Raw genomic sequence first — 24,987 nt, 5'->3', positions numbered from 1 at the left:
TTTTTTTTTGAAACAATTGAGGCCTCCAAGTAGCCCTTGCTTTCATCATGCAAAAGTATGGAAAAGGTAGGAACCAACTGACACAAAAAAAATGCTGTCAGTCGCTGAGCCTGGTGATGATTGTGAACCAAGTGTAACACCATCAATAATAAATGAGAGTATATAAATAAACCTAGAACAGATTTTTAACACAGATGCCATGAAAACTTTAGAGCATTATACATTGGTAAAGTCTAGGATGAGAAGAAAATAGGGTCGCTTGTTCCAGAGCAACTACTAACCCGAGGCTTCTGACGGAGGGACAATAGTGATCGGTTCTTGGAATTTTATTGCTAAAAGGCACATCCAGTATACAATTTTGTTTTAAAACAATGCTGGTCTTTTATGAACATTTTTAGTTTAAAACTTGCACCTCTTTACCTCTACCCACTTTAGTGCTTCAGGGTAAGATATCTCTCTCTGTCTGTCTGTCTGTCTGTCTCTCTCTCTCTCTCTCTCTCTCTCTCTCTCTCTCTCTCTCTCTCTCTCACACACACACACACACACAAACACACACACACACTCTCTCACACAAACCCTCCCTCCCTCATCCCCCCCCCCCCCGTGGTTTTTCCCAGATAAGGGATTTCCATCAGGACTCAATGCCAAATGGCTTTGCCTCTGGCTTGCCATGTAGAGATGCCATTCTCACTGTTAGCTTTTCCAACACACAGAGCAACAAAGAACTGCACTGAACTGGATCATCAAGACAGTTGTTTCTCTCGGAATTAACCCACTAAGTTTGGGCTGCTGGACTCCTTTGATGACTTGGATCGACACCAAACCCAATTAAAGTCACATGTTAATCTATGTGGACTACTTCTGTTATTGCTTAGACCAGTTTCCTGCTCCTTTGTTCTCTGGACATGTTTCCTACTGCCTCTGAGCTTGCAAAAGCAATGTGTGTAGAGCATGCTTTTCTACTCTTTCAATGTCACTACAGTGGTGCAGAGACTACAGGTGAGCCACAGTGCCCTAAGAAAAATCCCCGTGCATGTGAGCCAGGATTAAGTGACCACAGCACTGGGCTGGCTTACCAGCTCTCAGTCTTAAATAGGATGGTGTAGAGAATCAATCCTGGGCTGGAGAGATAGCTCAGCCATTAAAGGCTAAGCTCACAACCAAAAATATAAGAGACTAAATCCTAAGGGCTACATTTCTCAAGGAAATTCCTTACTTGCCTCAATCCAACCATTTTTGTTGTTACTTAGCTGCCAGCTTTTCTCCTAGCACCTTAGCTTCCAAGAACAAAGAGCAAGAACCCGAAAGAGGGCTCCAGGGTTGCCCTTACACTAGCTCAGTAGGTTTTAGAGGAGGGTGGCATCCCAGGGCATCCCATGGTCATGCAGCCACAGAAAAGTTTTCTAAGGGCTTCCTTGGTACCGTACTCATTAAGCCCACAGCTAAGGTCACAACAGTGACTCTTCTGCTTTAAGGTGAGATAATGAACAGCTCCAAACCACAAACAAAAGGACACTTCTCCGCTAGTTCAGACAAGTGCTACTGGGTGCCATAGGAAGTGATGACCAGAGAGAGCATCTAGCCTTTTGATACTTGAAACCAAGGCTGTATGGCAACTGTTCTTTATGGGGCAAAGGGATGGCATAAGGGTTGGTGCTAGGGGATATGCTAAATGAGTAGGCGTTTTGGTTGAACTTCACAATACAATAATCCTCCGGAAGAAAACAGCAGCCACTGGCTGCTGTTTGGATTATAAAATTCAGGACACTGCCTAGCAGAATACAGAACCCATGTGAACAACTTCAGTTTTAAAATGCTTTTTATCAAGAGTCTCTAGAAAGCCTCCAGAGGCACTAAGAGAACCCATCTGTCTTCTCCTAGTATTGCTACAAAGCTGTTCTGGAAGCTATCCCGTTCGCTTGGTCACCATAGTGACATCTATAAGTTAATCCTCTGTACCCTTTAAAAAATACCTCTAAAACCTCTGTCGTCTTCCCTGCACCATAGAGAAAAATACTTGCTTCTATTTTTCTGGCGATGGACCAGTTTCCGGTCTGTAAGTAGGAAAAGGTAGACATGCAAGAGGAAGAGATTGTTAGCAGTCCCCAGGAGGCGGGCGACACCTGCTTACTTTTTCTTATCCTTGTCCTTCTTGGTCTGCTGGGCCCCAGACTGTTGGGCCTGGGATTGCAAGAGCTGAGCTGCCGCCTTCTTCTTCTGGAAGTTGCTCACCTCCTCCTCAAGCTCCTTCTTCTTGTCTTCCACCTTTTTCTTCTCCTCTTGGTGAGTCCGCTTCAGGAGGTCAAACTTCTCATGAAGCTGGAAGGAACAAAGGAAAATAGGTGTGGCAAAAGGAATAAAGATCTGTGTGCGCCTGTGCAGAATCAGAACATGCAGCCCATGGCTGCTCTTGCCATGTGCTGGTTTGAACAGCAATGGTCCCCACAGGCTCATGTATTTGAATTCTTAAGTCATTAGGGAGTCATCGTGGCACTACATAAAAAGGACTAGAAGGTATGGCCTTGTTGAAGGAAGTGTCTCTGCAGAAGTCTCAGCTACTCCACCAGCACCATGCCTACCTACTGCCATGCTCCCCCCTCCATGAGGACAATGGGCTAAACCTCTGAAACAGTAAGCCTGCCCTCAATTACATGTTGTCTTATCTAAGAGTTGCTGTGGTTACAGTGTCTCTTCACAGCAACAGGACCATGACTAAGATAAACCTGAAGTATCTGGGTAGCTTATGGAGGAGGGAAGTTTGGATGTTGAGCCCTAAGCAGTTCTGCCACATGAGCTCATCAGGGCTTAACACCCCCTGAGCATACTTAGTGACAATAAGGTACTTATTTAATGATTTGTTATTAGTAGTATTGGTATTTTGATTCTGTGGCCCTGGCTATCATGGAACTCATTAGACCAGGTTGGCCTCAAAACTCATATCTGCCTCTACCTCTTGAGTGCCAGGACTAACAGCATACACTACTATACTCTGAAATAAGACACATTATTTTTGAAAGCATAAAGGCCAGCAAGGTGGCTTAGTAGGTAAAGGTGCTTGCTACCAACCCTGACCTGAGTTTGATCTCTGAAACCTACATGGTAGGAAAGAAAATTGATTTTTGCAAGCTGCCTTCTGACCTACACATGCACGCATGCACACATGCATGCACGTACAATTCTAAATGACGTAATCTTTTTAGAGCATGAAAAAGGCAAAAATTAACCATAACCCTAATAACAAAGCACCCTTGAAACAAAAATAGATTTCTGATTCTGAACCTTAGATAATTCAGTGTTCATACACACATATTATTCCCTCTCTTTCCGTACACATATAAGCTTAGCTAAACATACTTTAAATAAGAAGAAAATCACAATCATGGGCACATCAGCTGTAGGTCCATGCTGCAGGTACGAGGCTGCAGTTTCATCTCCTGAACCAAACAACAAAATACTCCGAAAACAGAACAGGGTGGGGGGACAACCAGTTACCACACAACAAAGTCAGCCAATAATGCTCAATTTTCTTTTCTCTGCAATGCAACCAATTTAAGCATTTTGTATAAATGGCTTCTAAGGTCTGTGCTTCTTTAAAATGATTTATTTTAAGGTTTTTATGTTTTGCCTCCATGTATATGTCTGGACACCACTGTGTCTGGTACCCATGAAGGTCAGAAAAGGACACTGTATCCCCTGGAGTTACAGATGGTTGTCAGCCATCATGTGGGCACATGGAATTGAAGACCCGTCCTTGGGAAGAGCAGTTAGTGCTCTTAACCTCTGAACCATCTCTGCGGCCCCAAAGACTCATCAGTCTTTAAAAACCAGATGCAAACATTATTTTGAAGAGTGAGCCACAGGAAAGTGCTGTAGTAAAGCCAATGTTAAGAGTAAGGGTGCCTGGGTGGGGAACCAGGCAGAGTCTGAAAGAGCCACAGCAGGGAATATGCTGGAATGAACGCAGTGGGTACACTCATGGGGTGTGGGTGAGACCATCATGCAAAATGCCTCCGCTGTTTAGTTGGCTGAACGCCGAATCTCACATTTGAAGACTTTTAAATTGAGGAAACTCAAGAGCTGAAAAGACCACATGACCAGAGTAACAAACCTAAGATCTGGTTTTAGAAAAGTCTACTGCAAAAATTAATTAATTAACTAATTAATTAAAAAATTAAAAAAAATCACTCAGCTTTATGGCTCTCAGCTTACCATCTGCTAAATGGGGACAAGAATGCTTGGCCAGCATGCTTTGCCTGGTGGGGACAACTACGCGCCACTATGAAGTCTCATTAGCCGCAATGTGCTGATGATGCAGCAGCTTCAGCTCCTGGAGAACAGACACTCACCTCTTTCTCTGCCTCCTTAAGCTCCGCCTCTTTCTCCTTCACTCTCATGACAAACATCTGTCTCATCTCCTCCTCTTTCTTCTGCAGTTCTCCCAGGAACTCATTCCTTTTTGCTTCATATGTCTCCTGAAGACTATTAAAAGAATCCACAAAGCAAGACAGCATCATACATTTCTGTTCACGCCATTTCTCCTTCCCTGGTTCCAAAAGAAAAAGCACAACTACAGCTCACCACACTAAAGCTCAGATGGAGCGGGAGGCCTGCGGCTACCCAGCCAGGTTTCCCGTACAAACAGGCCAGCCTAGCACCGTGGGTGAAGTGAGAGGAACTAGTCCACAGAGCTGTAATTCTGGCCTCAGCAGCTGACTGACCTTGGCTCCGCTCCCTGCACAGGGCTTCAGGCACTTGCCTCCATAGGATAGGACTGTGCAAACGAGGCAGGCATTACTGGAGAAAAGCATCTGCCATGCAGTGGAGTTCACTAATCTCCCTCTATCCTCCAAAGGGTACATGGACTTAGTGAGAAGGCTACCTTCCAAAGCCAGGATAGAAAACCGACATGGCTCAAGCCACGTTACAGTTTCAAGTGGTGTGGGGTGGAGTCTTATTTTCATTTTGAATCCTGTACTCTTTCCTTCTGCAGAGCTCAGAGCCTGAGTCTCATACTGAATGTCACAGTCCACTGTATCTGAGTCAGAACAAGGACGTTTATAGAGAAGGTACCTTTAGTAACACAAAGAATGCCCCCAACACACACACACACACACACACACACACACACACACACACCCCATATGTACTACAAAGAAGCAGTAGCTGGTGTTTTATGGGTATTCCTTTCTCTCTTTGCAGTTTAATATCTACAAAAGCTGAATGTGCCCTTAGAGTAAATTTGGTATAAGTTCAAAGTAGACTCTACTTGTACAATGTTACCATTCAGCTGGGTATTCCCAGGCACACTACAGAATATATGGATACTCCCAGGCACACTACAGGATATATGGATATTCCCAGCACACTACAGAATATATGGATACTCCCAGGCACACTACAGGATATATGGGTATTCCCAGGCACACTACAGAATATATGGATACTCCCAGGCACACTACAGGATATATGGATATTCCCAGCACACTACAGAATATATGGATACTCCCAGGCACACTACAGGATATATGGGTATTCCCAGGCACACTACAGAATATATGGATACTCCCAGGCATACTACAGGATATATGGATACTCCCAAGCACCCTGAAGTGCCAAGCAGTAGAATTCACACCTGTCCATAGGGAGAGACCCAGTGGGTAAAAACTGTGGTGCGGAACACAGTAAGGACTGACCGAGACGGTCATAGGAACTGCACAGCTAGGCTGGGCTAGGAAGGTAACACCTCTAGAACTGATAACCTCATTAGCTCACAAAAAAATAAGTTCTTCCTCCCCAGACACAGGCTGATAAACAATCGTGGGTTTTGAGTTTCAGGTGTTATTTTTATTTTATGAGACAAGAACAAGTTGGACATATTAATATTGGCTAATATGAATAGCAATGTTTCGATCTCAATTTTAAGAGCCAGACTCAGTGAGACCTAAAAGAATATCAACAGTAGACCTTCAAAATAACTTCAGAAAGAGATGTCAGTCTCACTTCTCAGTGTGCCAGCATCAGGCCCCTGTGCTGATCTTTCCCACAGCCAGAGGGACACCTGAGAGTAGGCTGCACAAGGATGAACTACCTCCATTCTAGGTGAAAACCCTGTCCTAGTGACTGATGGAATACAATGCATTCATTTACTTATTTATTTACTAATTTTTGTTTTTCTACATAGGGTTTCTCTGAACTACAGCCCTAGCTGGCCTGGAGCTTGCTCAGTAGACCAGGCTGGCCTTGAACTCATAGAGATCCACCTTCCTCTGCCTTCTGAGTTCTGGGATTAAAGGCATGCACCACCACTACTACCAGCCATGAATTTACTTTTTAAAAACTCTATTTCTACCTATCTTTTAAAAATACAGGCCTGGGTAATAATGTATAGGTATAAACATTTTCCCATTTCAACATCAAAAAAAAAAAAAAAAAAAAAAAAAAAAAAAAAAAAAAAAAAAGAAAAAGAAAAAAGAAGGAAGGAGGAAAGGAAGAAAAGAAAAAGAGAAAAGGAAGAAATTTAGGACCTGTAGAAATGGGACCAGATGGAAAGGGTATGGGGCCAGCACAATCATGTCATCTATAGTTCAGAAGGCCAGAAAGGCAATGCACCCCAAGTAGTAAGCTTGTCAAAGCCCTGGTGGACTTTGTATCTTCTCCAGGGCCTTACCCTGGGCTTGTAGAAATTGCCTCAATAAAAATGCCAGCAACAGAGTCAGCAGGGGTCTGCTTGCCTGAACCAACAGGAAGGAGCCCTGTCTGTCTTGGGTACTCTCTTGGATGAAAGACAGCTAGGCCACCTGGCCTGGCCCTTCCTAGCCATGGTAGGTACAGGTAGCATCCCAGAGCTTCTAAGAACACAGGTGTGTGGAATGTTTCCAACACAATGAGAAGAAATTACCTAACCCACAAGGAATCCAGACTATGACCTAGTCAAAGGTTTATAGATGACAGCCCAACAAACAAATGTAGGCTTCTCAGTTGTTAAAATTTTTATTGGCTGGAGCAGAGATATGCCCATTCATTTATATTATGGTCAGAGCTGCTTTCCAGTGAGGTGAGGAGACCTGAATAGCTGTAACAAGACCATATAGGTGATAGATCTGAACCACTAAAGAAAGTCCTCTTGCTAAGTCTAATTTGTTCCCTGATCTCACTCCAAGGGGTTAAGGACATGGGAAGTGGCAGAGTCAGGACTTGAACTCAGGCTCCTCAGCCAGTTCCTCAACACTGGTCCTGGCCAATGCATTTGAATTCACAAAAGTTTTGTTGTTCCATTTTGTGCGTGGAAACAAATACTCTATAAAACAAACAAAACACTTTTTCATCAGACTTAATAACCCTAAAATGGGCTTTATGGGGTCATCTATCATCTGGGAAAGTCATTGTAAGCAGAGATGGACTTGTCACACCTGCCTTCAGAGCCACACCCTATCTGGCTGGCAGTCTGCCATGCCTGCAGGACATGATCCCAAGAGAGAACTCCTCCACCAAAGGGCTGCTCAGACCTGGGAGAAGATTGCTTCACTGAGCAATGACAGCTTCAGATTCTTTGGCCAGCCTTTAGGTCTATGGCTTGTAGATTTCAGAGTGTGTCCTAGAGATAGTCAAAATAGATGGAAAACAGGTTGTTCAAAGGCACTGTGGCTCAGAGTCCTGACAAACCTCACATTGGCTCAACTGAGATAGCTATTTGGAACCAGCTTGGGCTCAAACTGGACAATCCCTTCCTCTACCAGGAGGTGGCAACCTGACCTTGGGTCTCACCTTCTACAGTGACTCAGAGAGATCATTCCATTCAACCCAAACTTTCTCCACCATGAGAGGTGGGGACCTTTGTTCAAAGGGGAGCAATTGCTAAGGTGCTGAGCCCAGTCTTTATTTTTCTCTCATTAATTTTTTTGTTCATTTTACTTCCTGATTGCTGTCCCAACTTTCTGGTCTCCCATCCATTTTTTTAAAAGATTTATTTATTTATTTTATGTATATGAGTACACTGTAGCTATGTTCAGACACCAGAAGAGGACATCAGATCTCATTACAGATGGTTGTGAGCCACCATGTGGTTGCTGGGAATTGAACTCAGGACCTCTGGAAGAGCAGTCAGTGCTCTAACCATCTCTCCAGCCCAGCCTTTTAGTTTAGTTTAGTTTTTTTTTTTTTTTTTTTTTTTGGCTTTTTGTTTTTATGCATATGGGTGTTTTGCCTGAATGTATGTCTATGTACCACATGTGTGCATGGTAACCAAAGAAACCAGAAGAGAATGTCATATCCCATGGAACTGAAGCTACAGATGGTCTTGAGGTACAATGTAGGTGCTAGGAATCAAGCCCAAGTCCTCTGCAAGAACAGCCAGTGCTCTTAACCGCTGAGTGGTCTCTCCAGCCACAGTTACCTTTCTCGCTTGCACATTTTGCATATCTGTCCATCTGTGATGTGGGAAATAACACATTTCCAAAGCTTTTTCCTTCTTCACCCTTTGTCAGAGTTGAGGACCAGTGTGAGATAAGAGAGCCTGAGGGCTGGAGACAGCCTGCTGGGTGTGCTCCTGGGTGCTTTTCCAAAGGACCCATGTCTGGTTCCTAGCACAATCATCAGGTGGCTCACCTGTAATTCCAGCACCAGGGGATCTGACACGCTCTTCTGGCCTCTGCGCACACATACACATACATACACACACACACACACACACACACACACACACACACACACACACCTGGGCATGTGCTTTGCAAAGAAAAAGTACTTGAAAAGCCAAGAGCCTTAGGGCATGTGCTTTGTAAAGAAAAAGTACTTGAAAAGCCAAGAGCCTTAGGAAGTTAAATCTGGTAAGACAAATGAATGAGGGCAAATATTAGACAGCAGCTGCACCCTGTGGGTCAGGCATGACACCCCTCAAACATGATGAGCTAGGGCTCAGGGGTCAAGGAGGCAAGAATTCAGAAAAACCTTTCCTTAGCTACCAGGACTTTAGGCAGGCTGCTTACACTTTTGGCTTTGGTTGCTAATCCCTGTAAATGTGGGCAGCAATACCAACATCCACAGCATCACCCAGCAGAGATGACAACGAAATGTAGTTATCCCAACACCTGATGAACCCCCCCCCCCCAGCAAGCTACTAAGGTAGCCTCAGTCCAACAATTCTTTTGACAGAGACGAGTGTGTGCTGTGCACACTCATACCTAAAGGGCTTGCTGTCAGGGTCTGTGTCCTTGAAGCCCATCTCCTCAAGCTTACAGCGCCGATACAACTCATAGTGGCGAGTGTGCGTCTGCTCTCGCAGGTCCTCCATGTTCACTCGGATCAGCATCTCCCTCAACTTCACAAAATCACAGTGGTTTTCATTCTCAACTACAAGAAGAAAATAAGCAGAGGCAGTGATGTCACTGAGAATCAAAGGAAAGCTCCAGAGGGGGTGTCACCACCCCCCTGAGCTCTTAAGACCCCAAAGGCATAAAGGAGACCCTGCTGGCTCCTCCCTCTGCTCTTATGGAAGCCCTGATGACAGTGGCAGAAAGGTGATGCCCAGGAGGAGCTCCACAATCTCTCCTTCACCTTTCAGTCACTCTGCCTGCCAAACTGTGACCCTTCCCCTGATGGCCCAACAGGGGCAGTAACATCTAGGTCAGACCCATGGCTACCTCTCCACGCTCTCCCAACCCAGCGGGACAGAGTTTAAACATCACCATTCTTCCTAAGTACCACACTGGTTTGTGTTTTTTTTTTTTTTTTTTTGTTTGTTTGTTTGTTTGTTTTGTTTTTTCTTTCTGAAATAGCATTTCCTTGGACAAAAACCTTCCCAGAAATGAGAGAGAAACAAGCTCTCCCCAGCTATCTGACCCTTTGCTGATGAAAGGGGTGCACACTCTTTGTAAAGAACACTTTCCTCTTAAAATGAATTTTTACTAATTTCCTAAAGAGTCTGACATCTTGAGCGGCCACCTCAGGCTCAGAGCTCTCTACCTGCCCTATCGATGACCATTTCTTTCTTCCTCACATCCATGGTGGCTAAGCATGGGTGGGATGTTTCGGGAAGTGGAGTGGGGAGGGTGGAAGTGTGGAGTAGGGTTGAGGGGCGTGGGGCAGACAGCCCATCACATTTCCACATGCCCCAGGTTGATACCTCCCTCCTTATCATGGGGCAGGAAGAAGGGTGGCCACCATTTCTTCATCACAGGCACTCACAAGAGAGGCCTTCTCCCAAGACAGAACATACCCTGCACCACACCCCAAGGGTACTGCCTGGCCTTCGCCATCTTGTTGCCAATCTTCACCTCTTCAGTACTGCCAACAACTGCAAATGGCAGATGGACCTGTCAGGTGACAGAAGACATACACGGGTTATCACACAGCGCCAGGTAGAGCTCTAGCCCCAGCATTAGAGAGAGGCAAGAAAAAAGGTGGTAAGGACAGCCAGGTGTGACTACAGTCTGGTGGATGCCCTTCATAAATCATGTTCCCCATGATCTTGTATTCTGGACAAACGCAAGCTAGATTTAAGGAGCAACTTGAACTGGACTTTCCTGTCATCTGTCACAGCTGGCACTGTGACACACTGTATCCATCTGGTACTTAAAGCACAGCCTATGGAGGAAGACAGGGGAGGTGGGTCAGTGGTTAAGTACATTGGCTGCTCTTCCAGGGGACTGAGGTTCAATTCCTAGCACCCACATGGTGGTGTTTCACAACCATCTATAACTCCAGTTCCAAAAGATATGATGTCCCCTCTGGCCTCTGTGGGTACCACATGCACACAGTACACATGGATACACTTGCAGACAAAATGTCTACACACGTAAAATAAAAATAAGTAAATCGTTGGTTGGTAGCTCAGAACAAACAGAGGCTGGTCCAAGACCAATGGCACATATGTAGCAGAGGGCCACCATGACTGGCCTCACCGGGAAAGGCTGCACCTAATCTTACAGAGAAGAATGGGGGAGGGGAAAGCTGCCCTCTCAGAAGTGAAACAGGGATGGGAGGAGGAAATCTGTGAAATGGGAACTAGAGGCAGCATTGGGGATATTAATTAATTAATTAAAAAATAAGTAAATCTTGTGTATATATATATTATACATACATACATTATATATATATAATATATATGGTATGTGGTATCAAGATGTTCACTTTTAAATTTCATTTACTTTTAATTGATTCACATTTAAATTTTAAAATAAAAGCAATGGAAAAATATCTTTCCATTAAATATTAAATTTACTGACTAGTAGGCCTTTGCAGTTTTGAGCTCAAATCAAATCTTATGACAATAGTTTTATAATGGCAAACCGAGTTTTAAGAAAAATTATCATAGCTAACTGTCTACATGATGAAAAACCTCTAAAGCATGTTAGGAATGACAGATACTTGGGTCTGCCTCTTGACTATAATTTGATGACATGTAAATGAAGATCATTTGTTTCTGATGAAGGCGAGATCTGACCTGAGGTTGGGGTTATTAAATGTACACACTGGATTCCAAAGACCTACTCTGGAAGCATCACATTGGTGAAAGCTAAATGAACTCTGCTGGGTTTCATTTTATTTCTACTGAACACAGCTGAAGTAAATTCCTGGCTTTGAAGTGCTGGGGTGGGACCTCGCACATGCCAGGCGAGAATAGAGCTGAGGGAGTTGCAGAACTGTTCAGATAGGCTCATCAGTGCACGAATTTCAAGTCAGAAATACACTATCGTCCAAAATACTGGCCTGAGCCTGCACCCCAGCTTAGCTTAAGCAGAAATGGTACGGTGTCCAAGACAACAGCCTCTTCCACATTGGGTTATCTGGTCATTATGACTAGATCCTGAGTGTGGGGGAGAAAGCTAACTGCTTTCTGTCAGCACACTGGTATAAGGAGATCTTTAGAGCTGCTTTGAGAATTCCTGTTTATGGTTTCCTGTCCATTGTTGAGAAGGGTTTTCAAGCTAATCAGGCTGCAGGCATGGCATTTTGTGTGATGCACACAATATCTGAATCTCCTAGTTCAGGGGGCTCTGGCACTGCAGTACCAGTTGAGTTTTCCTACTGAGGACCAGTTTTGCTCCCAACACTTAATGCTTTGGGACAATTCACAACCACTCCAGATCCAAAGCCTCTGGTCTCACCTGCACATATTCACATACAAACCCATTCTCATCATTACAAATAGGGTAGAACTATGTAACCTTGGCTGGCCTGAAATTGGCTTTATAGACCAGATTTGCTGCAAATTCACAGACATATGCCTGCCTCTCCCTCCCAAATGCTGGGATTAAAAGCATGTGTCATTCCCTGAAAGTAAGGAGAAAGGGATCTTTCTAGACAACTTGACATTTCAACCTAGAAAACAGTTCCTACTCAATGTAACAGGAGCAACTGGCAAGTCTAGATTTAATAATCAATGAGTATGTGAGACATAAAATTGATAGGGAGTCCTGTCAAGGGAAAGAAATAGATCAAAAGGGAAGGGGGTATATAGCAGGATGGTTGGTAATGAAGGATAAGAAAGAAACCAAGGATACCATGCTTCCTCATGTATGTGACCCTAGACATAAATGTGTATGTGCGCGCGTGTGTGTGTGTGTGTGTGTGTGTGTGTGTGTGTGTGTGTGCCTGTGTCAACGGTGATGCTGTTCTTGTGGATTTGAGGCACTGGCCTTTGTAGTGCCATCCCCACATAAACAATACACATTCCCTCAGGATTTCAATAGCTACTTACACATTAACTCGGGGCCTCCTCGGCTTCCCACAGGTTAGGGTTAATATGAGTACTGTGAAATATACTTTTGAGAACCATTATTATGCACACTAAAAGTTAATTTTTAAAATACTTAAAACTTCCAAAAGGTAGATAAATTATAGTTGGAAAAAGGAGCAACTGATCCAGACACTGAGATTTATGCCTACAATCGAGCACTCAGGAGGCTGATTGCAGGAGGATCAAGAGTTAAAAGCCAGCTTTGGCTATTCTTTGAGTTTGAGGCCAGTTTGGGCGTGTTAAGACCTGGTCATGAAGTCAGTGAAAGGGCGGGCAAGCGGTTCATTTATCTCCTAATGGCGACTTCTCTACTGTGGACAGCATCCCCTCATTTTTTGGCTTACCTTCAGATTTAGGTAAACGCTGTGAACTGGGATTAAAGTCGTATTTCTGTCAGTGCTGAGTAAGGAGCTCGTTCTCTGAGCTGCTCTGAATAAGGTCCTGTATTTGTGTCACATTCCTACAAGATTCTCCCATAAAAGTCAGGGTGGGCAGAAAGCCGAAATAATCCTGCCTACTTTTCACACTTGACAGCGAGAGAAACTGAGGCACAGGCTAGCCAAATGACTGGCAGTCCCACTGATGAGCTCAGTGCAGGCTTCTCCAGCCCCTCTGCAATGCTAGCACCACACAGCTTTCTGGAAGGCCTCCCTCTGGTCCGAACTCGGCTGAGGACTTACACTCATTGTTGCGTTAATCTCGGCCACCGTTTCCTCATCTGTGGGGAACTGATAGATCTGGACACCGTTACTAACCAGTTCACTCATGATCTTACTCTTGAATTTGTGCAATTCATTTTTGGCGATGGTGTCGGCTTTCGCAATGATTGGGATGATGTTCACCTGCAAAGCAAACGTGTCCACGTTCACGCAATCCCACAGCGAGAAGAGAGAGATAGACAATAAAAACGTCCTCCTGGATGAGAAATTCAGGCACAGAATCCTCTCAGCTCCCCTGACTTCCTCACATCCCACACAGACTGTCATCTGTAATTTCCTCTTTTGAACTGCCTCCCCCTTTACAGAGTTAAAGGAAGTGTTTTTACTCCGTGACAAACAGTGACAGCAAGGAAGTCAATCCACTCTTTGAATAAACAGACACTCCTTTTAGGGGCTTGATTTCTGAGTGCCCATACAGTGCCGGTCATATCGGAGCATTATTAGGGCTATGGTGCATCACCCTTTTTTTTTTCTTTTGATGACCTAGAAATTCTTGGGAGAGAATCAAGTGTGAAGCCAAAAATAAATAAAATAAAAATAAATTTAAATTACCTGTTTAAAAAATTTTCAAACTCAACTGTTAATGCTTTTGAAAATTAGGTTTTATCAAATGACACTTTCATCTCATAAAAAGCCAGGCTCATCTTGAGCATAGAGGCACACACATAGAATCCCAGCACTAAGGAGAGTCAGGAGGATAAAGAATTCACAGCCACACTCAACTCTACACAGTAAGTCTGAGGCTGATGTGGGCTCCATGAGACCCTGGCTCAAAAACTCATTTTCAGAGTGTTAGTTATAAAAATAGGGGTGCATTTCGAATTTTACCTTAATGGTAGACATCCCAGAATATGAAGCACTCAGGACATCTGGGAATGCAGGAACAAAGCCCCAAGGTAGGAAGGACACCACCGCTGGCTCAACTTTTCAGAAGAAGGTCGCATGCAACTGACCTCAAATATACTCTGTGTTGAGGCTGTTTGGAGCTCCTGCTTCTCCTGTGTCCTCCTGAGAGCTGGACTACAGATAACTTTTTTTATTCATAGTTTAAGATCCTACTGTAAACGTCAAATTAGAGCCAGCTCTTTGTTCACCTCCAAGAGGGCAAATAAACATTCCGTTTATCTTTTTCTCTCCATTTTAGACTAAGAATGGTTTCGTGTGTTGGCTTGGTCTCCTCATGCCTAACACCCAGAAGAGGGTTTTAGGTGCTTATGTGGCCAAACTCCATGGCTCTGTGATCCAGGACAAAAGAAAGCAGTAACAATAACCCATCTACATGCATTACAGCAAATAAACTATGCCTTAGAGAAGAGAAGAATGCGAAAGTGGGTGGGGCCGCATCCCATACCTTGCTGTCCAGCTTCTTCATGGTGACCAGATCCAGGGACTTCAGTGAATGTCCCGTGGGAGCAATGAAGTAAAGGCAAGCGTGAATCCTCGTGTCATGGTAGTTGAAGAGAGAACGCTTAATTTTCAATTCCTCCTGCAAGTAGGCCTCAAACTGGGCATCAATGTATTCCACTATAGGCTTATAGCTGGAATGCAGAAGAACATTTTTAAAACACATTTTCAATTTGTTTTGGCCTCAAAGCTCTTGCGGCTAAACATTACAAGTGATACTGTTGTTTACCTTTCCTGCCCTGACTCCCCTTCTCCTCGTGAGCAGCACAATCACTTACACCGGTCACTGCTTTCTTCCAGCCTCTGCTTACAATGGCCTTTAGCTAGAACCTCTAAGAGATCACAGATCTCAGTAAAGTGATTCCATAGCTTCTTGTGCCTGTTTGGCACTGGTTCACAGAATGAAATCAGTTTGTGATTTCGGAATGGGGCATCACTGCTCCCAGGAACTTTCCCTAGTCCTTGGCACGTCCTCCTCAAGTAAAAGCTAACTCTGTTTTGGATAACTATGTATGATTCTATTAACCAGCTATGAAAATCAGCAACAGCTCTCAGAAACACATCCTCTAAGAAGCAAGTAGCATGGTGACTATTGTGGGGAAAGGAATTAACCCTTTCAGTCCCCCAAGCAAAGCAATCAAAGGAACTTCATTTTAGCAGCAAAGAAAACAACAGATCCATTAGAAACATAAGGCACTACTTCCCCCGAAAAGTACTCTCTGGTGAACAGTTCAGTTGTATGAAAATAAATGTCTGTGAATACCCAGATCCCAGAACCATAAATTAACCGAAAGCCCTAACAGGGAGTTACAAATCCTTACAATAAGGGCTGGCAGTAGATGTCCTAAGGAAAGCGGCAGAGAACAGTCATGATCAAGACTAAAACAATCAGTAAACTGGTTTTGTATTGTTTAGGATAGGAGGGGGAGGGGAGCGTGATGGACCAGGACAAACGGGACTTCCAGTCAGTGTCTCTGCATGTCTGTGTTTGTGTGTATGTATGTGTCTATCTGTACATGGAGGATAGAGGTTAGACAGTGCCCCTCAAGAGCCATTTCCTTTTTTTTTTTTTTTGAGACAAATTCTCCTGCTGGTTTTGGACTGGCCACCAAGCCAGGATCCTCCAGCCTCTGCCTCCTCAGAGCTAAAAGAATTACAGGTTTGTACCACCACCCTTAGCTCTTTGATGTATGAGTTAATGTTGACTGCGCTATTATCTCCAGCCCCTTGCTTAGGTGTTTTAAGACAGAGTCCTGATATGTAGCTAGCCTTGAACTTGCTCTGTCACCAGCCTCAAACTTGTGGCATTCCTACCCCAGGTCGCACAAGCTTGCACTCCTACATGGAGCTACTGAACAACCAACTTCTCACTGGCTTGTCCTTTGATGATGTGATCATTATTCACTGATGGAACATAAACAGTTGCTCTACGTGTATTTAAAAAAATAGAATATGTCTCAAAATTAAAATTGTAACTGCAAAATTTGAATGCAATAGGCAGTAATTGTTAAGATGCCCTTTTGTTTCTCAATTCTGAAATATAGGCACAAATTACACAACAAAACTCATGCTTGTTATTTTGAGATAGTTGTGTAGGAGAATCATGGATTCAGGCCAAAGTGCCTGAGACCCAAAGTAAGCATCCAAATCACTAAATAACTAGCTCCATGGCCTTGGGCAGGTCACTAAAATTCTGTTGGGCTTCAGTTCCTCGTGAATAGATCCTGGTACACACTCCTAAGTACCAGGAGGTAGGGAGAAGGAAGATCAGGCGTACAAGGACATCCTCAGCCACACAAGCTCCAGACAAGCCTGGGCTCCAAGAATTTTTTAATCAGAGAGCAACAGTGACAGAGAAATGAGCCAGCAAGGGATGTACTGCAAAGCCAGTTTGTAACATCACAAACACAGACCGCAGTAAATCCAAGACTGTGGCTGGAGTCTTTAAAAAGAGGAGGGAGAGAAACCAAGAACTCCACACCCTTTTCAGTTCCTACTTGTCTAGTGATGAGCCCCACCCTGTAGGGAAGTGCAAGGCCCACGGAGGCTCCATCAATTATGTCTGGGGGGAGCCTCAGGGTTTCCTGAGGCTGGGGCAGGCTAGGGGTTTAGGCTCTCCCCAGCAACTTCTTACCCCCAGTGTGCCCTTGCCTCCTCATTTCTGAGTCCAGGCTGTCTGTCTCCTCTAAGGGCAGTCCAAGTTTGTTTCTATTCTCCTCTGATTTCCTCTCTTGCCTCTTGTCCCTGGTGAGCCTCCATGCTTGGGAGAAGCAGGCCATGGCAGAGACCCTTTCCGAATTGGGTTTTGAGTCCTCTGTTTCCTTTTGTGCCCTAGGCCTTCTATGCTGCTTCTTCCAAGGTCCTGCAGACCTTCACCCTCTTCCTCCCCTGTGGTCTCCCTGGAAAACCATTGATCCTGAGTTTCCTTTAGCGTTTCTTCAATGACACACTACTTTCTACCTCCAGTCCCCACCACTTAACAGTTTGTCAAATATTTCCAACTGCTCTTCTGTGGAACCTTACAAGAGCCTTCGTTGTCATCCCCAGGCTCTGGGTGCCAGAAACCCTGAGTTCAACATGAAGATCCCTTCCCCTTCAAAGCCAAGCCTAAAATCTCTTCCATCTAGCATATGTGGAGGCCTCATGCATAAAAAATATAACTACCCCTACCAATATCACTAGCAAAATAAATATCCATCAATAAAAGAAAAGTGGTTGAGTTTTCTTTTGTTTCTAAGATGAGGAGGAAGAAAAAGGACCTAAAAGAAAAAAGAAGGGGAAAAAAAAAAAGAGAAGAAATTACATCATTATAAACAAACAAAAGATGTGTTCTCTTGGAGACCTATTTCCTTAGGCTAAAGTTTCATTACGGGAAAGAAACAATGAAACAGCTTCCTCTGGGGAAACCAGTGGCCAGAGAGCTCTTCATACCTCGGTATCCTAGAAACAAGTTCCATGTCCCTCAACCCCTTTCACTTCTGTAGTCAGCCTTACACCTAACTAACTACTGTCTGTTACTTTCAAGGCTAAGAAAGGACCCCTGTTACTTTGTGTGTGGCCAACTCAAGCTTCTCCTGGGCTATAGAAAATGGGGAGAACAAAACAGGTTTAACATAATTTCCTTTTAAAGGGGCATCGCTTACCACTGCTCATTTTATTCATGTTCTAGGCATTAAAGAACACAGTGAAACCAGATATGTTCTGCTTGAAGTTCCAGGGAAAAGCTATTCTACGTGATTTCTCTTCTCTGATCATTCTTGCACAGTGGAATGAATTATCCATGACTTTCAGGATGACCTTAAAGTTCATGGCACCTCCCAAAGGTGGAGTTCACTATTCTGGTCTAATTAGGCAGCAGGATTCCGCAGGTCCTTGACCCTTGCCCTCATCCATGAGTGCAGTCAGAGCAAAGAAGCCCTTAAACAAGACTTAAACATAACAGGAAATTCTCCCAGACCCTCTTCCGGTCTCCTAGATACCCAGGTCAGAAGCAGATAACGTCTCAAGAATTCTGATATGTCCCAAATCTATAAACACACTGGGACATTCTTGATGCACAAATCTATGGCAGAGAAGCTTACTTAGTAGTAGAAAGAGATAATCCTGGCTTTGAGAACAAGCATAACCCTTCCTACAAGGTTATGTACTGATACAAAAATGCATTTTCCACTTCCAATATCTTGATGAAAACAGAGACTCTCCAGCAACTATTTTTGAATCAGTCATTTAAATTTACAGTTAGTCGCCAACAATGCCTTTGGAGGTATAGGTCTGGAGCTCTAAAAGCCACTCAAAGAGGTTATGCAAGAGTTGTCAAGAAATTAAAGAGGAAAACAATATTTGGTATCTAGGTTAGGTTAATATCACACTTCCTCTCTTCTGAGTCTCCTTGGAAACTATTATTTGACCCAGATGAGTCAGATAATTTCTTAAAGAGGACTCCAGGCGCAGATGTAAGGATCTGCACTGTGCTCACTCAGCTAATTTGCAGCTTGTTGCTGGCCACTGAAAACCCACCAGCCGGAGGAGAACTGTTAGGAGTGAGGCAAACAAAAAAACAAGAGCAGGGATAAGGCAATGACTGAAAGCTGGAAAGGTAATGGTGCTCCAGCAGCAAGATGTTAGATGGTGCCTGATTCTCAGTCCAGCCAGGAAATGCATAAACATGAAATCCCCTAACTCCCAGAAAAAAATCTATCCAGGGAAGACCTGAGAGACAAGCTTTGCTCTGTATATAGTCCTTGAAAGCCCAGAGAACAGAAGCTTCTTTTTGTCAGTCTCCAGCTCCCACAGTGCACCTGTGCCCTTCTCCTGGTCCCAAGAGATTTCTCATTTGTTCCGTTTGGCATTAAAGGGACCTTCAGATACAACCTTCTCATCATACCATGGAACTGAGAGTCAGGACAGTCAAGCTTAACTGTACCCTCCCCAGCTCCATAGAGATGGCCCCACTTTGATTGAATGAATATAAAGTTCTTTCCACTAAAGGTAACTATTGCCATTTTATCACAGGACAGCAACAGCTACTTGATTAAGAGTGTCTAACATATTCCACAAATTAAACAGACCTCAGTGCTCAGCTAATGAATGAATTACATATTTACACCATGAACTGTGGGACCTATATGTAACAGGCACTGTTAAAATGTACCTAAATGGCAGACAGACCTACATAAAAAGATTTCGAACTCCTCTTACAGAATACAACTTCAGAAACACACACACACCATTTTGAGGAAAGGAGTTTTGAAAATTCTGGCACCAACACTATTGATAAGCAAAACATCCCACAGCTTATCTCTGCCTGTCCATTGCTCTAAGAGATGAGGCAGACCCATAATGCTGTCCTCCAGAAAGGTCTCTACAATCATCTTTGGGCTACAACAGCTTTAACCTTCTTAAATCTCTTTGTAAGAGATTAACTCCTAAAAGTCTAGTAGGCCTCCATACTGAGAATGCAGGCAGCCTGCTACTAATGAAGACAAGGGAGGTATCCAGCAGCTAAGTTTCTTTGTCTGCCTCCAGCCCTGGGAAGGACCGTCAACTCGACATGATCCAGCTTTGGCCTTGTGGTTTTCTATAAATTACAAGGATGCCATTGGCATGGTGGCAGAAATTGGGTTTTCTCTCCTTGATTTGGCCAAACTGTAAAGAGACCCACTTCCTTTAGACTACAGGGAAACTAAAGCAGGAGCTTATGGACTGGTGGTTCAGATGACAGTTTGAGAACAAACAGACTATTTTCAACAGTCGAGACATCCAAAGTTAAGATTGAAGAACAGGTTCACTGACCTTGAGAGGGGAGAGGGTGTGACCCTGAGAGCAGAGTTAAGATGCACATTATACTCTGGCAACCTTTAAGAATTAACAGTTACCCTCAAGGAGGGGCAAACAGCCATTCACAGTGAAGAGCTACATTTATGTGGCTTTATAAATGGGCTATGTATTTTACAAAACAAAAGCTAACTGTGGTATTTTACAATATAGCTTCCAGATTATGTGATGAATTCGAGCCAGATTTTATGATCACATAAGAAGCCACTGGTACCAGGCAACCTTGATCTGTATTCAAAAACCACTGTGCCAAAATGCTTTTAAGATATTTTACTTTTTAATTAAGAGTTATTTTCCATACACGTGAGATTTTATAGCATAAATTCCATAATTCTGCAATTCTGTCTCTTTAGAGGAAATTGCAATCCATCCAATTGAGCTGAGTTCCTCACTGGTGCCGGGTGACTCTTAGTTGCTATTCATGTATTACTTGGTAATTCTGAGCCCAAAGTCTTCAAGGCTTTTGAATGTACCTGGGATGGAGCCTCCTTGAGACAGAGTTGCTAACCCATTTCTATGGCTACAAAAATGTTAAGACATACCTGTCATCTTTATTGATCTGGTCTCCAAATCCCACTGTGTCGACAATGGTCAGCTTCAGCCGTACGTTGCTTTCCTGAAGTTCGTAACTTCTGGCTTTTAACCGGACACCTGGCTCGTTGTGAGTAGCTGGGTCACTTTCAAATTTGGTGTTGAATAAAGTGTCCATCAATGTGGATTTGCCAATACCTGTCTCACCTATATAATCACAAAAAAAAAAAAAAAAAAAAAAAACTGCTTTAAAAGGTAGACAAGGCAACATGACCAGAAAACCCCATTGTAAACCCCATAGTTCTTTCTCTGGATGATTTAGAGATCACTTCCGAAAAATGGCCTCTAAATTCACAAATTATTGAGTAGAAGGGGGCTAGAACTTACAGATACGGATATTTTCTAATGGCCAGGCCTGACAGTACAAGCCTGCTCTCCCAGCAAGTCAGAAGCTCTGGCAGGGAGTTATACACTGAACAACTTATTGAGACTCTGTCTCAAAATAAAAAGTAAAAAGAAATAGCTGAAGATACACATTATTGGCAGAACACATGCCTGGCACACACAAGCCCTGGGTTTGATCCCTAGTATGGTGGGAGTGGGGGGAGATTTTTAACCCTTAGATAGCAAGAATAAAAACTATCTCCATCATTTTGTAAAGTGTATTACTTAGAGAAAAATATAATTTTGTTTAAATTTAATGTTTAAAAATTTTATATATTTCAAAACATTGCTTTAATAACAATAACCACTGAACTCTTACGTGTTTACTTTGTGCCAAGCCCAAGACAGGAGGCTCTACTTGGTCTCTCACTAATACGCCATAGGCTCTCCCCCCCAGGCATCACTAATACTCTATAGGCCCTCACCAGGCATCACTAATACTCCATAGGCCCTCCCCGAGGCATTTCGGTTCCTGTGCTTGGCTGATACAGCACTAAGGCTCCTAAATATCTTGCTTGAAGTCACAATGTAAAATGGCAGAGCCAGAGTTTTAACCTAGTTTGCATGGGCCCAGTGTTTAGATTCATCCCAAAAGTCTGTCACAGCTATGGCTAGGCATCTTTGCCAAACCCTCTGCATTGTCTCTGTCTCTCTGCCCCACCCCCCTTCTCTGCAAAGCTGAAGTCAAAATAACAAACACTTTAGTTTTTGAGTCACATTTTTGATATTTTAAACATGATTCAAAGCAATGACTTTATTGATTCACAGTGATATTTCAAGTCAAGATATGGGCAAAGCCAAGGGAAGGATACCAAAACAAGAACATCAATCAAACAAGGAGGCTCAAACATGAAGCCAAGATGTGTTGAAGATTCTAAGCCTTCAGTTTAGGACCAAGCATAAGTCTCTCATAACCCTGTTTCATCTGCTGGGTCTCGGAGCTCCGGAACAGAGAACCTACTCTCATCTCTGAGTGCAGACACGATAATCATGAGTAGGAGGAAAAACTCAAGGTGCACTCACTATAAAATGCTCCTTTTTACTGTAATCAGCAAAATGGTCTCCTAGACTCAATTAAACATGTCAACACATATCAGCCCTTTTCAGCAGATCCTGGCCCAGACCTGACAGTGTTCTCAGACGTCCTGAAAAGGCAATCACTTTTCAGGAAGTGAAAGCCCTGGGGGAAGGGGGATTCTGGAACCTGCAGCCTTAAGGCAATTTTCTCACTTAGTGGACAAAAAAAAAAAAAAAGTGATTAGAACTTTATATTATTGTAATCCTGGCTTCTCAACATAATGTCAAAGTAAAGTGGGGGGGTTACTTTCTGGGTTTGAGCTTATTCTGATGAACGGTCACTTACGCATTGATTCATTTCTTCGATAAAATGTTGTTCAAGTACATTTTTCTTACCTTTTAACCTTTCCACTGTGTCCCTGGAATATCTAAGATTGTAAAGGCCCACCCCTATCAGCCCTCATCTACCCAGTATTTTTCCAGTGCCCACTCTGAACACAGCTCTGTGCCAAGTTCAAGGAATACAACAATGAACTAGGTGAATATGGTGTTCTCTCATATCATAGAATCTGGTCTAGAACAGATCCGATACCAGTCGGACTTTGGTTGAAGGGGGTGCTGTGGGAATCACGCTCGGGGTGCTTGCCATTCTTCTTATGAGCAAGACCACACTTCTCCCTGTGACCTTGGGAGTTTGCACAGAAAACTGATCTACAGCTTGGCCTCTGACCCAAAAGCAACCACAGAAGGCTGGCTATGGTAATGCTACACGGGAGAGCCTTCCACATAGAACTGCTCTGAGCGAGGGAGCATCAGCACACTGTCGTGGCATACAGAGTGGTGGACAGAGAGAAGCAAATGAGCTGAAATGATGACAGAGGGAGGACTGTGAGCACGAGGAGGCTGTGGAGACAGAGCATTAGCTGGGAACATAAGAGAGAACGGATCAGTAGATGCTCAGTTAAAAAGGCAGCATTTGAGTGTGGAGATTTCAGGTTGAATGCCAATAGCTGGTGACAGATTGGACCTTAGTGTCATTACATGTGACACACCTGAGTGTCATTCCAGATGGCTCCATGTCTAGCTGGAGAGAATCTGAGACTGAGACTGAGTTTGAGCTTTCTTACTTTCCTGGACATACATGCATGTGCACCCCCCCACCTCTCTCTCTCTCTCTCTCTCTCTCTCTCTCTCTCTCTCTCTCACACACACACACACACACACACACACTCACACACACTCACACACCCCAGTATGAAGATAACATAAGCCAGTATGTTTCCTGAAGAGCACCCTTCCCAAGCCCACAGCCATGATGCATATTCACAGGGATGAGCTATGAGCAAATCGAAGTGACCGTGTGATGGACACAGATAAGAAATAGGAGCCTTCCCTCTTCCCTCGGGTGACGAGGACTCTGCTAGGCAGCCTGCTGATGGCAATGACTGAGCACGTGCTGAGGAGAAACCACTTGGTTCTCAAAAATGTGCTTGCAGGACATTGGTGAAGAGGCAAGCAGTGTCCCCACCCCCAGAAGTTTCCACTGTGCCAAAGGTTGTCAGTAGAGTGACCTACTTCTGTCTCATCTTTCCCCAAGGACAGCAATAAAACTTCCATTTACAAGGCACGGATTCTAGGGTACCTGAGACTGAAATCGCTGTCTCCTTTGGCTGAGAATCACTTAAACAACATGTGAATTGGGAACACCATTCCTCGTCTTTTTAAAAAGACATGGAGAGTTTAATGATTGTTTATATTAAGGTAGAAACCATGAACTATTAGCATTCTGGACCCTACTCGTAGTACAGTGTTATTCAACTGGTTGAAAAAAAAAACCACTTTCTTCTACATTTCCATGTGTTTTGCTTTCCAGGTCTGTGCTTTTGAGAGCTGTAATTAGACACAGCTACACAGCTGGTGGCTGGTGACACCCAGGGGAAACTGGGAAGCTGGGAGTAAAGGGGCCCCAGAACTAAGGGGGTTTTGTCTTTCTTGCAGGTCTGAAGTCCCATTTAGGCTACAGGAATGCTTAACTCAGCTGCATGCCAACTCCTTTGATTGTGGTTTCTTAGCTGTATTCTGTTTATCTTTATTTTTGAGACAGGGTCTCACTGTGCAGTCTTGGCTGTCCTTGAATTCACAGACATCCGCTGGCCCACACCTCCCAGAGTACTGAATCCCAAGCCATGTGCACCACACCTGGCTATCCCTTTTGTTTGCTTGCTTGCTTTGTAGCCTAGGCTGATCTTGAACTCATTATATAAGCCCCAGTAAGCCTCAAACTTGAGACCTTATGTCTCTGACTCTCATGTGTAAGGCTGAGAGGCCCACACCACCATGCCTGGCATAGGGGAGATTTTTCAGTGCACTGGGTTTTGAATCTTCTGTCTAAACCAGTGGTTCTCAGTCTTCCTAATGCTGCAACCCTTTAATGCAGTGGTGACCCAACCACAAAATTATTTTTGCTGCTATTTTATAACTGTAATTTTGCTATTATGAACTGTAATATAGATATATAATATGCAACCCACGAAGGGGTTTCAACCCACAAGTTCAGACCCACTGGTAAACTTTGACTACAGGCCTTGTTTATATCTTAAAGTTCCTCCCAAGCAAAAACATGTCTTCCCCACTCCTTTGTTTAAAAAAGAAAAAAAGATTTATTTTTATTCCAAGTGTCTGAGTGTTTTGCTTGCATGCTGAATTAACAAAAACCTACTAGGTATAGTTCCCACCAAATATATCATGGCATCTTCAGAAAATCAGTGACTGACACCAACTCTGCAGCATTTCAAAGCTCAC

At 43.7% G+C, this 24,987-nt stretch overlaps 1 protein-coding gene across 12 annotated transcripts in view; it reads right to left on the bottom strand.

The window, feature by feature from the left end:
* The window catches only part of SEPTIN11 (septin 11), an 85,657-nt gene that overhangs the window by 9,962 nt on the left and 50,708 nt on the right, over positions 1–24,987 (bottom strand). For all 12 annotated transcript variants that reach the window (XR_013975405.1, XR_013975406.1, XM_080932191.1 and 9 more), the window contains 7 exons: positions 20,736–20,931; positions 14,807–14,993; positions 13,417–13,578; positions 10,214–10,310; positions 9,180–9,348; positions 4,347–4,479; positions 2,132–2,319 (listed from right to left, as the gene is read on the bottom strand). Coding sequence is in view for 10 of the 12 variants with exons in the window: in XM_080932191.1 (XP_080788317.1) it covers positions 2,132–2,319; positions 4,347–4,479; positions 9,180–9,348; positions 10,214–10,310; positions 13,417–13,578; positions 14,807–14,993; positions 20,736–20,931 (1,132 nt within the window). In the remaining 2 variants the exon portion in view is untranslated. The remainder of the gene's footprint in view (positions 1–2,131; positions 2,320–4,346; positions 4,480–9,179; positions 9,349–10,213; positions 10,311–13,416; positions 13,579–14,806; positions 14,994–20,735; positions 20,932–24,987) is intronic.

This window comes from Micromys minutus (assembly GCF_963924665.1).
Source record: "Micromys minutus genome assembly, chromosome: 1".
NCBI classification, from domain to species: domain Eukaryota; kingdom Metazoa; phylum Chordata; class Mammalia; order Rodentia; family Muridae; genus Micromys; species Micromys minutus.
This window is presented reverse-complemented; position numbering and strand designations above follow the sequence as displayed.